This window comes from Bos indicus x Bos taurus, chromosome 24 (assembly GCF_003369695.1).
Source record: "Bos indicus x Bos taurus breed Angus x Brahman F1 hybrid chromosome 24, Bos_hybrid_MaternalHap_v2.0, whole genome shotgun sequence".
NCBI lineage: Eukaryota > Metazoa > Chordata > Mammalia > Artiodactyla > Bovidae > Bos > Bos indicus x Bos taurus.
Genome location: NC_040099.1, coordinates 41626582 through 41642903, shown reverse-complemented (window position 1 = coordinate 41642903; position 16322 = coordinate 41626582). Strand labels below are relative to the sequence as shown.

Sequence of the window (16322 nt, the reverse complement as noted above, 5' to 3'; positions counted from 1 at the left end):
CAGGGAACAAAAAACACAGTTCTATTAGCTAAGGCTGTGTGGTCCCACTGTTGGGGAGCAGCAGCCGATAGACACGCCAGAAATTTAACAGGGAGATTGAAGAAATCAAAGAGCCAGGGGAGCACTAGATAAGACAGCCATTCACCCCTGGCTGACAGGGTAGCTGGGAAAGCAAGTGGGGAAGATCAGAGAATGACTAACCTCTGCACATACCCCCAATGACACCAAGACTATGTGTGCATGTGGTGGAGATGTGTGAGGGTCCAAGCTCTCCACAACACCCTGAGTCGACAAGGAGCCTGCACGCATGAAGGAAGACCTGGCTGAGCCCAATGGAAAGTAAATGCTAGGGTAGATCTGAAAATGCCTGAACACTGAACACACTCCCCAACACACATGCAAATCTACCAGTGGAAGGAGCCTTACTGGCTCCTGGTGTTTCAGCAAAGTGTCTGAATCAATGGCTGCTGACTAACCCATGTTAAGTATAGGGCAACCCCCCAAAACCAAGACCAAACACCCCCCTCCCAAACTAGAACCCAGTGGTTGTGACAAAGTAACAAATATCCAAAACACCTGACATCTTACTAAAAGCAAACAAAAAACTAGCAACAGTTGTAACTTTCAGGTGGAAAATAAAGAGAAACCAGAGTTGTAATATATGACCCAAACTGTTTAGTTTTCAACAAAAATGAAGACAGATGGGAAAGCAAGGAAAAAGTATTCAACAGAAACTTCTCTGAGTGGGTCAAGATACTAGCTTTGGCAAAGACTGTAAAGTAACTATCCAAATGAAAGAAAACATTGTTTAAAGAATCAAAGTACCACAACTTATCAAACAGAGATTTGGAACAAAGGAAAATTACAAAGAAAGCCAAATGGAAATACTGGATTTGAAAAGTAGAGTGACTGAAAATATACTAGGTATCTTCAATAACAGATGTGAGATGGCAAAAAAAAAAAAAAAATCAGTAAATTTAACACACCAATTCATGAAATATTAATCTACAGATCCCAGAAACTCAACAAATTCCAGGTAGAATAATCACAAAGGGATCCTAAACACATTACAGTCAAATTATTTAAAGAAAAAAAAAGGAACAGCAATGAAAAAAATTCACCACAATTAACAACTGACTTCTCATTAGAAACACTTGAAGCAAGAAAGAAGGATGACAATCTATTAATACTAAAAGGGAAAAAAGTCAAGTAAGAATTCTATATCCAATAAAATAAAGGCAAACAGTCATGAATGACCACAAACTGTGTAACTCTACTTAGGTGAAATATCCAGAATAGGAAAGTCTATAGAGACTCAATGTAGGCTTATTCACACTATCTAGGGCTGTGGGATTTGGGGGCAGAATGGGGAGTTACTGCTAATAGGTACACAGGGTTTTTTTTTCAGGTGAAAATATACTAAAATTGATAAAGGTAATGATTGCGCAACTGAATTCTACATTTTAAATGAGTAAATTGTATGGTATGTGAATTATATCGCAAAATACTCATTTTTTAAGAATGGCAGAATCAAGATGTTCCTAGGTCAACAAAGACAGAGAAATCACAGTTGAGAACCTGTCTTACAGTAAATCCTAAGGAAAATTCTTATAGATGGTAAGGAAATGACACCAGTCCCCTGAATTCATAAGAAGAAATTAAGAGTGCCAGAACTGGTAAAAACAAAGAACTATATAAATATATACAGTTCTCTTTAATTCTCTTCTTTAAAAAACAAAACTGTATAAAATAATAATTATAACATTCTGTTGTTGTGCTAATAACAAATGTAGATATAATCTATATTACACAGATAACACAAACGAAGGGAAGGTAATACAGCTATACTGGAGCAAAGTTGCTTTATTTTACTGCATTTAACGCAATAATAACATGTAATTGGCATACACATTATAATCCCTAGATCAACACTTAAAAATATAATTTAAGAAACATGGTCACAAACACAGAAATTTAAATAGTGCACTGAAAAATATGTATTTTAAAGAGGCAGAGAGGGGAGAAGAAAAAGATCTGAAACATAACAACAGAGAGCAAAGTGTCAACTATAAATCCAACCTTATCAATAATTAATTAAATGTGAGTGGGTTAAACACTACAATCAAAACCAGAGAATGCGAGTGCAATCAAGCAAGAAAGGAAATAAAAGCATTCATATTGGGAAAGAAGTTAAATTATTTCTGTAAGCAGATGACATAATCCCAAATGCAGAAAATCCTAAGGAATTCACAAACTTTTAGAATCAATTCAATATATGAGCTCAGTAAGGTCAAAGGATACAAGATCAGCATACAAAAATATTCTGCATTTCTATATACTAAACAATAAAAAAATCCAAAATGAAATTATCTACAGTAGCATCTGAAAGAATGAAATATTAATAATTTAATAATACAATTACAAGATCTGTACATTGAAAACTACAAAGCATTAGTCAGGGAAACTGGAAATCTAAATAAATGGAGAGATATTCTGTGGCGATGGATTGGAAGACATATTGTTAAGATGACAGTACTACTGCAGTCTATAATCTACAGTTTCAATAAAATACCTATAAAAATGTCAGGGTTTTTTTTTTGTGGAAGCTGATAAGCTAATCCCAAAATTCACATGGAACTGCAAAGGACCTAAATAGCCAGAAGAATTTTTTAGAAGAACAAAGTTGAAATCTTACATGTTTGATTTTGAAAGCAGATTTGAGGTTGCTTGGGGTTTGGGGTGGAAACAGGGACACACTGCAAATGAGCATAAGGATCTTTTAACAGTGATGGAAATGGTCTAAATTGCATTATGATGATAGTTGCACAATTTTATAAACTTACTAAAAATCATTGAATTGCACATGATATGGGTAAATTTTATGGCATTTAATTATACCTCAAAAAACCTGTTTAAAAAAAGACGTATACACATATGTTTAGAGAATCTTTATTCATTTTAGCCAAAAACTGGAAATATTTCAGATGTTCTTCAACAATAAAATGGCTGAGGGGAAGAAAAGAACTTAAAAGAAAGAAAATAAAATTAAAAAAAAAAACACAACACTTGAAAGGTAATGTATAAAACTAGATGAAGGAGAGACTAGGGACAGTGAGACCAATTACTAGACAACTGCAGAAGTCAGTTTAAAGGTTTCAGTTAAGTTCAGTCGCTCAGTCGTGTCCAATTCTTTGCCACCCCATGAACTGCAGCACGCCAGGCCTCCCTGTCCATCACCAACTCCCAGAGTTCACTCAAACTCACGTCCATTGAGTCGGTGATGTCATCCAGCCATCTCATCCTCTGTCATCCCCGTCTCCTCCTGCCCCCGATCCCTCCCAGCATCAGAGTCTTTGCCAATGAGTCAACTCTTCGCATGAGGTGGCCAAAGTACTGGTGTTTCAGCTTTAGCATCATTCCTTCCAAAGAACACCCAGGACTGATCTCCTTTAGAATGGACTGGTTGGATCTCCCTGCAGTCCAAGGGACTCTCAAGAGTCTTCTACAACACCACAGTTCAAAAGCATCAATTCTTCAGCCCTCAGCTTTCTTCACAGTCCAACTCTCACATCCATACATGACCACAGGAAAAACCATAGCCTTTACTAGATGGACCTTTGTTGGCAAAGTAATGTCTCTGCTTTTGAATATGCTATCTAGGTTGGTCATAACTTTCCTTCCAAGGAGTAAGCGTCTTTTAATTTCATGGCTGCAGTAACCATCTGCAGTGATTTTGGAGCCCAGAAAAATAAAGTTTGACACTATTTCCACTGTTTCCCCATCTATTTCCCATGAAGTGATGGGACCAGATGCCATGATCTTCGTTTTCTGAATGTTGAGCTTTAAGCCAACTTTTTCACTCTCCACTTTCACTTTCATCAAGAGGCTTTTGAGTTCCTCTTCACTTTCTGCCACAAGGGTGGTGTCATCTGCATATCTGAGGTTATTGATATTTCTCCCGGCAATCTTGATGCCAGCTTGTGTTTCTTCCAGTCCAGCATTTCTCATGATGTACTCTTCATAGAAGTTAAATAAGCAGGGTGACAATATACAGCCTTGACATACTCCTTTTCCTATTTGGAACCAGTCTGTCGTTCCATGTCCAGTTCTAACTGTTGCTTCCTGACCTGCATACAGGCTTCTCAAGAGGCAGGTCAGGTGGGCTGGTATTCCCATCTCTTTCAGAATTTTCCACAGTTTATTGTGATCCACACAGTCAAAGGCTTTGGCATAGTCAATAAAGCAGAAATAGATGTTTTTCTGGAACTCTCTTGCCTTTTCCATGATCCAGAGGATGTTACAGCAATTGGATCTCTGATTCCTCTGCCTTTTCTAAAACCAGCTTGAACATCTGGAAGTTCACGGTTCATGTATTGCTGAAGCCTGGCTTGGAGAATTTTGAGCATTACTTTACTAGCATGTGAGATGAGTGCAATTGTGCGGTAGTTTGAGCATTCTTTGGCATTGCCTCTTTGGGATTGGAATGAAAACTGACCTTTTCCAGTCCTGTGGCTACTGCTGAGTTTTCCAAATTTGCTGGCATACTGAGTGCAGCACTTTTACAGCATCATCTTCCAGGATTTAAAATAGCTCAACTGGAATTCCATCACCTCCACTAGCTTTGTTCGTAGTGATGCTTTCTAAGGCCCACTTGACTTCACATTCCAGGATGTCTGGCTCTAGGTTGGTGATCACACCATCATGATTATCTGGGTCGTGAAGATCTTTTTTGTACAGTCCTTCTGTGTATTCTTGCCATCTCTTCTTAATATCTTCTGCTTCGGTTAGGTCCCTACCATTTCTGTCCTTTATCGAGCCCATCTTTGCATGAAATGTTCCCTTGATCTCTAATTTTCCTGAGGAGATCTCTAGTCTTTCCCATTCTGTTGTTTTCCTCTATTTCTTTGCATTGATCGCTGAGGAAGGTTTTCTTATCTCTTCTTGCTATTCTTTGGAACTCTGCATTCAGATGCTTCTATCTTTCCTTTTCTCTTTTGCTTTTCACTTCTCTTCTTTTCACAGCTATTTGTAAGGGCTCCCCAGACAGGCATTTTGCTTTTTTGCATTTCTTTCCCATGGGGATGGTCTTGATCCCTGTCTCCTGTACAATGTCACGAACCTCCATCCATAGTTCATCAGGCACTCTATCAGATCTAGTCCCTTAAATCTATTTCTCACTTCCACTGTATAATCATAAAGGTTTAGAGGTTTAGAGGGCCTAAATTAAATAGGAATGGTGAAGGATAGTTGTAAAAGGGCAGAATCACTGGCAAGGACTAATAACGAAGAACAAAAACAGTTAACATTTATTGAGTACTTGTTACTGTGTAACAAGCATTGTATTAGATACAACAGTTTAGTCATTTCACTGTCACAACAATTCTAGAAAGTACCACTGTCCTCTATTACACTGAAGTTGGAAAAATTACATAAGATTTATCCAAAGTTACAGACATGGAAAACTGAATAGCTACTGTATTTGTGTGTTCTGCTACCAGGAGTCAGGGGGAAGAAATAAAAAATGACTGTGAAGTCTTGGATCCCCCACCCCATGATTATTTCTCAAGTTAACTGTGCAATCTTAGTAATTTTGTTACCTTAGGGAATGAAAAACAATCTCACCCCCAGGATTTGCCTTCCATACTACTTTTTATTTGATGGATAATTATTAATATTAAAAATACTAAATCATGGGAATTCCCTGGCACCTTAATTCAGTGTTTAGGACATCTAACTACTTCACTGCAGAGGGCCAGGTTCAACCCCTGGAAGGGCAACTAAGATCTGGCAAGCTTCTAGGTATGCCCAAAATTAAATAAATAAAACCTACAACTAGAGAAGTTTTTAAAAAAGTATATAAAAGTACTAAATCAGGAGGTTTTATTTCACAATTTCCAAAGAGTCGACAAAATCTTTAGCATAATCATATACCTTTCTTCCATATGGTTTTTCTACCATATTGCTGTCACTGTCAGAATTTTCACTCTGAACTGGTTTTGTGAACCCAGATTTGGGCATCTTATAGCTGTTCAGCTAGCTTCTTCTTCTGTCAGTCTTCTCATCCTGGATCTGTAAAGAATGGATATATAAGGGTTATTTGTAAAGGTATGCAATAAAACCTACTTAAAGTTTATGCACCACAATTAGTGCAATTTGGTTTCCTCGATGTCTCTATAAGGTCATTTCTTAGGTAGGTTATCTTAGCCTAAAGTAAGCTTTCATTTAATGATCTAAGCTTTTAATCACAGATCTCCTATTTAAGTCCATTCAGCTTGCCACTGAAAAGAAGAAAACTACTATTATATCACTTTCCATCTTCTCTAGACTAGTATCTAACCTTAGTTTTTGGGGTAACCAGCCATGTCGAAGTGGAAGTTAAGTGTCTGTCACCCCGCCCAGCATGGCTCCAGCAGTTGTAGCTCATAACAGATTCTCTGGTAGTTCTGCATTGGTCTGGAAATTATTTCTAATTATTTCTAGGTATGATGAGTAATTTTACAACATCTAATGCTATTTTCAATAAAGTCCTCACTACTTAAAATCCCCAGAGTGGTTTCTTTTCATTCACTGAACTCCCAGACACCTCCAGGTATTTAGTCACTCTATAGCCTATACATTGATTTAATCCTTATCATACTGTAATTGTCACTTTATGTATTGTTTTCTTTCCAACTTGTTTAGTCTTCTGTCTCCTGCTCTACAAACTGATTTAATAGATCAAAGAGCCTCTTGGAAGCTGTTGCTTGAGAGATCCAGAAAAAATTCCAAAATGTGGGTTTTACAATACAAAACAGGTAGCCATGAGGCTAGACCTGTGTTGCTGTCTGTTAGCCACATAGGGTTGTTGAAAGTTAAATTAATTAAAAATTGCTCCCACACTACATAGTACATCTGTATTGTTGGCACCGTTATCTGTTCTTGACCACAGAAAGCTCTCCTGCACAGCCTCCGGCTACACTGAGGCTGTCGGCCAATGGGAGCAGAACTTGGGCCACAGCAACTAGCCTAACAACTGACAACCCTAATTTTAACCACTTCATGCTGTAAATTTCCTATAAGGGGGTTTGGATCTAAGTATGATACATTCTAGGATCTATACAAATTACTGAAATCCAGACATTCGGAATAGAAAATTAGTAAAAATCTATATTCTTCAAACTGGTACTTTAAAATTTGTGGTTTCAATAGAAACATAACCAAAATATCCTTAACTGAACTGAGTTAATTGGTAAATTATCAAAACTAGTTTAAATTAACCTGAATGTAGCCAAATTAGAGTATACTGCAACACATTAAACTTCCAGAGTTTAAATAGTTCAAATCTTTCATTTTATAGAGCAGGAAGCAAACTTCAAGAAATAAAGGGAAAATATTGACACTATACCAAAGAGGTAAAGTTTCCCTTGGGGTCATTTAACTGTTTCTACTGTTACTATATAAACAGAGTCATTTAAACATAGCACTGTCCTCAAAGCCAGCTCTATGCAAAGCTTACAGAGTTAAGAGTTACAAGTCATATCTAAACAGAAAAATTCTGACTCAAAAGCAAAACTGAGCTGCATAGTATCAATATGCACTAACCCAGGCGAGACTATGAAGATAAAGCAGTATCTCTTTTGTAGATCAAGTGAAACAAGTCACTGGTGAATGAAGAAATGTCATGAATATTTTTTTAATTAAAATTAAACTTGGCAAAAATATTATATTAATAGACTGTTGGAAAAAGCTATTATTATTCAATAACTGCATTTGGAAAATCTCAGCAGCAAGAAAACTGACAACTGGATTTTTAAAATATTAGTCAGTCAAGTATTTGATATGTAATTAGGTTCTGGGCCTCAGATATATAATGTAATCATTAGAATGATTGATGCACAAAGAGGTGATCAAAATCACATTGGGTAAGTAAAACTTGAATCTTTAAAGATGTACAAATAACCCAACAGAAGGCAGAAACAGAAATACTGAGGAATGAAAAACAGAAGGAACACACAAAACAGTAATAAAATGATAGACCTAATTGAAACATAGCAATAATTATATAAAATGCAAACACGAAAAACACCAATTAAAAGACACAGATTGTCAGAGAAGAGGGAAACAATGATCAAACTATGTATTACTAATAAATTCACTTCAAATATAATGGTATGAGTAGATTAAAAGTAAAAGAATGGAAAAAGACATGCCATGCAAGCATACTCAAAGGAAAGCTGGAGTAACTATATTAATATCAGACAAAACAGATCTCAAAGCAAAGAGGGACATTACATATTACATACCAATAAAAGGACCAGTTCACGGAACATATATCTAAATAGCAACAGACCTTCAAAGTGCAAGAAATAAAAATCAATGAAACTGACAGAAGAAATAACCAAATTGATAGTTATAGTTAGAGGCTCACTACTAAGTAAGACAGAATATCAACAAAGATAGAAAAGGACTGGAAAAATGCCATCAATGTGGACTGGATTTAATTGACATTTATAGAAAATTCTTCAAGAAAATTTTATAGAAAAATTTCTGCAAGAAAATTAGATACCAAGGGAACATTTCATGCAAAGATGGGCGCAATAAAAGGACAGAAATGGTATGGACCTAACAGAAGCAGAAGATATTAAGAAGAGGTGGCAAGAATACACAGAAGAACTATACAAAAAAGATCTTCACAACCCAGATAATCACGATGGTGTGATCACCAACCTAGAGCCTGACATCCTGGAATGTGAAGTCAAGTGGACCTTAGGAAGCATCACTGCGAACAAAACTAGTGGAGGTGATGGAATTCCCGTTGAGCTATTTCAAACCCTAAAAGGTGACGCTATTAAAGTGCTGCACTCAATATGCCAGCAAATTTGGAAAACTCAGCAGTAGCCACAGGACTGGAAAAGGTCAGTTTTCATTCCAATCCCAAAGAAAGGCAATGCCAAAGAATGTTCAAACTACTGAACAACTGCACTCATTTCACACACTAGCAAAGTAAAGCTCAAAATTCTCCAAGCCAGGCTTCAACAATACGTGAGCTGCGAACTTCCGGATGTTCAAGATGGATTTAGAAAAGGCAGAGGAACTAGAGATCAAATTGCCAAAATCTGCTGGATCATCGAAAAGCAAGAGAGTTCCAGAAAAACATCTGCTTCTGCTTTATTGACTACACCAAAGCCTTTGACTGTGTGGATCACAACAAACTGTGGAAAATTCTTAGAGATGGGAATACCAGACCACCTGACCTGTCTCCTGAGAAATCTGTATGCACGTCAAGAGGCATTTAGAACTGGACAAGGAACAACAGACTGGTTCCAAATTGGGAAACGCATATGTCAAGGCTGTATATTGTCACTCCATTTATTTAACTTATAGGCAGAGTACATCATGAGAAATGCTGGAATGGATGAAGCACAAGCTGCAATCAAGATTGCTGGGAGAAATATCCATAACCTCAGATATGCAGATGACACCATTTTTATGGCAGAAAGTGAAGAACTAAAGAGCCTCTTGATGAAAGTGAAAGAGGAGAGTGAAAAAACTGGCTTAAAACCCAACATTCAGAAAACTAAGATCATGGCATCTGGTCCAATCACTTCGTGGCAAATAGATGGGGAAACAATGGAATCAGTGACAGATGATCTTTTTGTGCTCCAAAATCACTGCAGATGGTGACTGCAGTCATGAAAGTAAAAGATGCTTGCTCCTTGGAAGAAAAATTATGACCAACCTAGACAGCATATTAAAAAGCAGAGACATTACTTTGCTAACAAAAGTCCATCTAGTCAAAGCTATGGTTTTTCCAGTAGTCATGTACGGATGTGACAGTTGGACTATAAAGAAAGCTGAGCGCCGAAGAATTGATGCTTTTGAAACTGTGGTGTTTGAGAAGACTCTTGAGAGTCCCCTGGACAGCAAAGAGATCCAATCAGTCCATCCTAAAGGAAGTCAGTCCTGAACATTCATTGGAAGGAATGATGCTGAAGCTGAAACTCCAATACTGGCCACCTGATGCGAAGAACTGACTCATTGCAAAAGATCCTGATGCTAGGAAAGATTGAAGGCAGGAGAAGGGGACAATAGAGGATGAGATGGTTGGATGGCATCACCAACTTGATGGACATGAGTTTGAGTAAGCTCTGGGAGCTGGTGATGGACAGGGAAGCCTGGCGTGCTGTAGTCCATTGGATCGCAAAGAGTTGGACACAACTGAGCAACTGAACTGATTTGAAATAAAAGAGAGAAAACCTATATAATCAAAATAATCAATGAAAAGGGGAGCATTACTACAGATACTAAAAATATCAATAAGTAAAGGACAATAGGGGAACATCACAAACTTAATACTAATAAATTCAAATTAAATGAAATAGACAAATTCCTTGAAAGGCACACACTACCAAAGCTCAATGAATAAGACAATCTCAATAGGTCAATACTTTTTAAATGACTCAATTTCATATTTAGAAAAAAAAACTCCTAGCATCAATGGTAAACTCTACAAAATCCTACAAAACTCTCCTGGAAAGGAAAGAGAATATATTTTACGAGTCCATCAGTACTCTGATAGCAAAATCAGTCTTTTACAAGAAAATTCCAGAGCAATATACTTTATAATCATATAACAAAACTGTCAACCAAATTTTAGTGAACTTGTAAAAATTGGTAAATTAGTAAAAAAAAAAAAAAAAAATCCAACTATATAAAAAAAGATAATACATCATGACTTCGTGGGATTTACACAAGGAATTTGAGGTCACCTTAATGTTTGGCAATCAATCTAGGTAATTCACTGTATTAACAGCCTAAGAGAAATAACCATTTCAACAGATGCAGAAAAAGCATCCATTCATCTGTAACATCTAGCAGAAAACACAGGAGGATATTTTAGTGACCTTGGGTTAGCCAATATTTCTTAAATAGGCTATGAAAAGCAGAAATTTATTACAAAAGAAAATATATGGATTAAGTGGGACTTCACAGAGGATACTCTTGCACTTTAAATGACACTGTTAAGCAAATGAAGAGCAAGACATGCAGGGAGAAAATACCTGCAAACTATGTCGTTATAAAATACTTATATCCAGAATATATAAATAAATAACAGATCAATTAGGATAATCCAACCTTAAAAGAACAAAAGATTTAAACAGTCCAATGAATATACAGAAAAAGATGTCCAACCTCATTGGTCATCAGGAACATAATAATGAAATACCATTATATATCCATGAGAACGGCTAATATTAAACAGTAAGGAAGACCAAGTATTGGTGAAGATGTAGGGGAACCAGAACTCTTATATATACAGCCAAGGGTTAGATGGAAAGGCAAACTAGTACAGCGCTTTACAAGTGAAAATAGTTGGTGGTATCTTCCCAAGGCTAAGAAGAGTTATTCTTTACTTCCATCCTCTGTATGATAGTTTTGGTGACTATTACAACACTGCTTATTGTTCAACCTCCTTGCCCTAAGACTGCAGAGAGACAGCAATACCTGTTAAGGGCCAGCTGTCTGCAAGCTCTATGACAGACTTCCTTTGCTCTCTAACAGCTAAAAGAAACAGGCAAAAGTTTTGATTCTACCTTTTCAAAGGTGCTTCTTCCTTTACAATAAATACATTCTTGATTCTTATAGACCAAGGAGACCACATATTCATCTGACAGCAACTTAATTCTGGGGCTGACAATCCATAAATGTATGCTATTATATTCAAGAGTTTTTCTTCTCAGTCACAGTAGTAAAACATATCTTTTTCTAAAAGTGATTCAGCATTCTAAGTTTTTTTTTTAATGATGTTCCTGTTTGTGATCATTCAAGGGATACTAAAAAAAATTATCTTTAATAGTATTGCTATCTGATTAACTTTGTTTCTAATAAACTATTCCAGTTGCTATTCAGAAGTACCAAGATAGTAAATATAGATACATCAAAAACTTGAGTATAAACTAAACATCCTTTGGATGAAGAAACTGCATATATGCCATTTATTCTTTTACTGTAAGCACTTTAAGAACAAAGGTTGTTTTTTTTAAGCTGAGTCAAAATTATACCAAAAATTTATTAAATTTCTTACACAGTGGTGAGTAATGGATGGGTGAATATTTCTGGTTGGTTAATATCACTGTCTTGAACCATCTATATATTCAGTGTCACCTTCCACTGTTCCCCCTTCCTACATGCATGCTACTCTCAAAAACACACTTAGAAATTTCACAGCTCTCTAAATAGTCACAGACTCTGTACTTAGTACATTACATCATTTGATTACTAGTCAAAAAAATTGAATCCATTAACAACTTAAATTTATCAAGCAAATAAACAACAATGGCCCCAGAAGTCCTTGATGATAAGTGCTACACATTTAGTATGTCTGAAATAGACTCAGGAATTTGTCATTTCAATAAATATCCCACTGGTTCTTATCATAAGGGAAGTTTGAAAAACAAATTAAATGATGGATTATTTTTAATCATATAAAAGATCTCAGAAAATAATTCACTTAGAAAAATTAAAAATAGGGGATTTCCCTACCATACTAAACACAATGTGTATATATGTGGGTGTGTGGATTACTATCTAATTTAAAAATAACCACATTAGGCAGCCTGATAGTCTCTTGAAAAACAAAACAAATCATTTTACTATCATTTCCTTTTTTCACAGAACGATAACTCTTTGGAAGAATATTTTAACTTACAATGAAATGGATTCTGAAGAGCATTCAAGCACTGGTATATTTAGTTTGTTCCTCTACAGGCTGTTAGTTACACCATAAACACTCCACAGCTTTCTTCTCCTACATTTATCTGTTTCTATTTTTTACAGGAAGATTTTAGAGCAACCATTAGTTTCTTGTCACTGCTTATTAATTATAACATTTAATACTGGCTTCCCTGGAAGTCGATTTTTTCCTCTAGACAGAAAAATTGTTTTAGTTATTGCTTTTTTGTATTTTTAAGTTTGAAATAGTCTCAACAGAAGCCTATAAACCACAGTTAACATTTCTTTCTTTTAGATTACAAGTAGAAAATGATTTAAGTTCTATCCAATTCTTTCAGCTTAGTTCAGCAGCTCAGTCATGTCCAACTCTTTGGGACCCCATGGACTGCAGCACACCAGGCCTCCCTGTCCATCACCATCTCCCAGAGCTTGCTCAAATTCATGTCCATCGAGCTGATGATGCCATCCAACCATCTCATCCTCTGTTGTCCCCTTCTCCTCTTGACTTCAGTCTTCCCAGCATCCGGGTCTTTTCCAATGAGTCAGTTCTTCGCATCAGGTGACCAAAGTAGTGAAGCTTCAGCATCAGTCCTTCCAATGAATATTCAGGACTGATTTCCTTTAAAATTAACTGGTTGGATTTACTTGCAGTCCAGGGGATTCTCTAGAGTCTTCTCCAACAACACAGTTCAAAAGCATCAATTCTTCGGTGCTCAGCTTTCTTTATGGTCCAACTCTTAACATCCACACATGACTACTGGAAAAACCATAGCTTTGACTAGACGGACCTTTGTTAGCAAAGTAATGTCTCTGCTTTTTAATATGCTGTCTGGGCTGGTCATAACTTTTCTTCCAAGGAGCAAGCATCTTTTAATTTCATGGCTGCAGTCACCATCTGCAGTGATTTTAGAGCCCCAAAAGATAAAGTCTGTCACTGATTCCATTGTTTCCCCATCTATTTGCCATGAAGTGATGGGACCAGATGCCACAATCTTAGATTTTTGGATTTTGAGTTTTAAGCCAGCTCTTTCACTCTCCACTTTCATCAAGAGGCTCTTCAGTTTCTCTTCACTTTCTGCCGTAAGGGTGGGGTCATCTGCATAGCTGAAGACACTGATATTTCTCCCAGCAATCTTGATTCCAGCTTGTGCTTTACATTTAAATGTAACTTTAAGCAGTATTTTCTTTTTTTTTTTTTTAATTTTATTTATTTATTTGGCTGCTCCAGGTCTTAGTTGGAGCATGTGGGATCTAGCTCCCTGACCAGGGATAGAACCTGGGCCCCCTGCACTGAGAGCTCAGAGTCTTAGCCACTGGACCACCAGGGAAGTTCCCTAAGCAGTATTTTCTAAACTGATTTTTCAAAGCCTCCTTCATTGAGATCTCTAGAAACTGCTTTTGAGAGGGCAGGTGTAAAATCACAACTGGAAGAAAGTTACATATGTCACATCTCTTGACCTGTGTAAGGTGGTGGAAAAGATTTCATGTCTATCTACCTTATCAAATTCTTTTTAGTAGGAAAAATCATTCCACAAATTCTCTTGGATTATACACACATTTGCTTTAGCAAATGGAGTCTTATCAATTCATTTCTGAGATGAATTGATGAATTGAGATGAATTCTGAGACACAATGCACACTTGATGCTTGGGGGACACAATGCATGCATGCCCCACAGAAGTCCAGTTTATTGGAAATCTGCCAAATATTATTGTTGATATAAATGTATATCATTACTCACAAAGTTTAACCAAACAGGTGTAACAAGAACAGCAGAAGCAAATACAACTAACTCAAGAACAATGGTACACACAGATAAACATCCTTTTTGAAACAAGGTAACTGCAATGATGCTAAGTCTTGCCTGCAGGTCAGACAGAATAACTACCCTGGCTCTTCAATAAACATTTTTAAGTTTCTCTTTTTTATTTATGAACTGCCTGTTATACTAAAGCTTAAAGCTAACTATTTGGGGAGAAGTTTATCTTTTTAGCAGAGAGTATAAAATTGCCAACAGGAAGAGTCCAAACTTTGTTGAGAAGATACTCTAAAAAGCTACTCCAAATAAACTTTGGCACCATGTCTGTGGGGGAAAAAACTATCCAGCATGTCAAAAGGAGGGCAAGTTAAAAGACAAAGGAGAGAGAGAAGACGCTGGTGGGCTATAGGCAAGGTAAGAATGAGAGAAAAAACACCTTTGGTTGGCAGTACAGATGGAGAATTTTGGAGAACAGAAATAGATAACAGAACCTGTGAAGCTGTATGCTATGGTAAAAATCGACAGAAGCGTCCCTTTAAGAATTAAAGAAAAGTCTCTTTGAGACACTTCCTAGTCTTGCAGCTTTAGTGAGTACTGGACCCTCAGAACCAGTGCTTTAAACACCATTTTATTCTGTTGCCTTTAGTCACTCTTTCAACTGTAAGTCTGACTTAAAAATTCTTCATTGGGAAATCACAAACCACTATGCTTTTGTCTTTAGCTTCCATCTAAAAAACCAGAAGAGATCTAACTCAAAGTGTCCTAGCTAGTCTTCCCAACTAAGTTATCAGATATACTTGGCTTTAGCATAGCTCCAGAGTTACTTGGCAATGAGTACTTTTTTAAGAATCCATTTTTACCAAGGTAGTGGGGACAGGAAGAGAGAATTTTCCTACGATTGGACTAAGGTAAGTAGAAGTTTAAAAAATGTCAAAAACAAAGCAAAACAATACCCCCAAGAGAAAACAAGCAGAACAAAGTTACTGACACCAAGACACAGTAATGGAAAAATACAGACTATACAGATTAAAACAACTGAAACATAAACACAGATGCAACAAAGTGACAGTTTAAAATAATGCTTTCCCTCATTTCAACCCTAGGCTGATATTAATTTAAAGATGATCAAACTGTGCTGGCAGTATTTTTAGGTTTGATGAGGTGCTCCTTGATTGACATTACTACTTTTATGACATTTCAATTTACTCAAAATATGCTGTTCTTTTAGGCTCATGCCACCTGTTCAAACTTGCTTATCAGAAGCAAAGCAGAATATTTTTTTAAAGATACAGACTCTAACTTCATCTTTAGATCCACTGAAACGATACCTGGGGAGGCAAGACAAACACCGCTTTTTGAAAAGCTCCTTTGTACTGCCAGAGGAAGAGGGAAAACGGACTGGGTGCTCGACGGGTACAGGGTTTCTTTCTGGATGATGAAAATGTTCTGGAATTAGTGGTGACTGTTGTAAAGTATATAAATATATTTATATACTTAAATTTATAATATAAATATATATTATATATATAATGCATATTATAAATATATTATATAGTATATTATATATAAATATAATGTAAGTATACTTAAAACCACTGAATTGTACAATTATATTATAGGAATTTTATTTCAATAAAAAAATCTCCCTGGAAGTACACATTAACAATTCTGAAATCACTACACATGTCCTCTGGAAACAAACATTTGAGAAAACGGACACTGGACGGTAGGAGATGGTCGTCTCCCCACAGGAGCAGGACACTCCAGACAAGCAGGTCAGAAGAAGGCTGGAATGCGGCAGAGGATTACTGCCTGAGATATCAATATGAATTCAGGTCTAGTCTGATGAAAG

General features: G+C 36.5%; 1 protein-coding gene across 5 annotated transcripts in view; it reads right to left on the bottom strand.

The window, feature by feature from the left end:
* The window catches only part of ANKRD12 (ankyrin repeat domain 12), a 99169-nt gene that overhangs the window by 58494 nt on the left and 24353 nt on the right, over window positions 1–16322 (bottom strand). For 3 of the 5 annotated variants that reach the window (XM_027525812.1, XM_027525810.1, XM_027525811.1), the window contains exon 2: window positions 5932–6069. The exons of the other annotated variants lie outside the window; for them this stretch is intronic. In XM_027525812.1, coding sequence (XP_027381613.1) covers window positions 5932–6018 — 87 coding nt within the window. In that variant the 5' untranslated portion in view covers window positions 6019–6069. The remainder of the gene's footprint in view (window positions 1–5931; window positions 6070–16322) is intronic. 5 annotated transcript variants of the gene reach the window in all.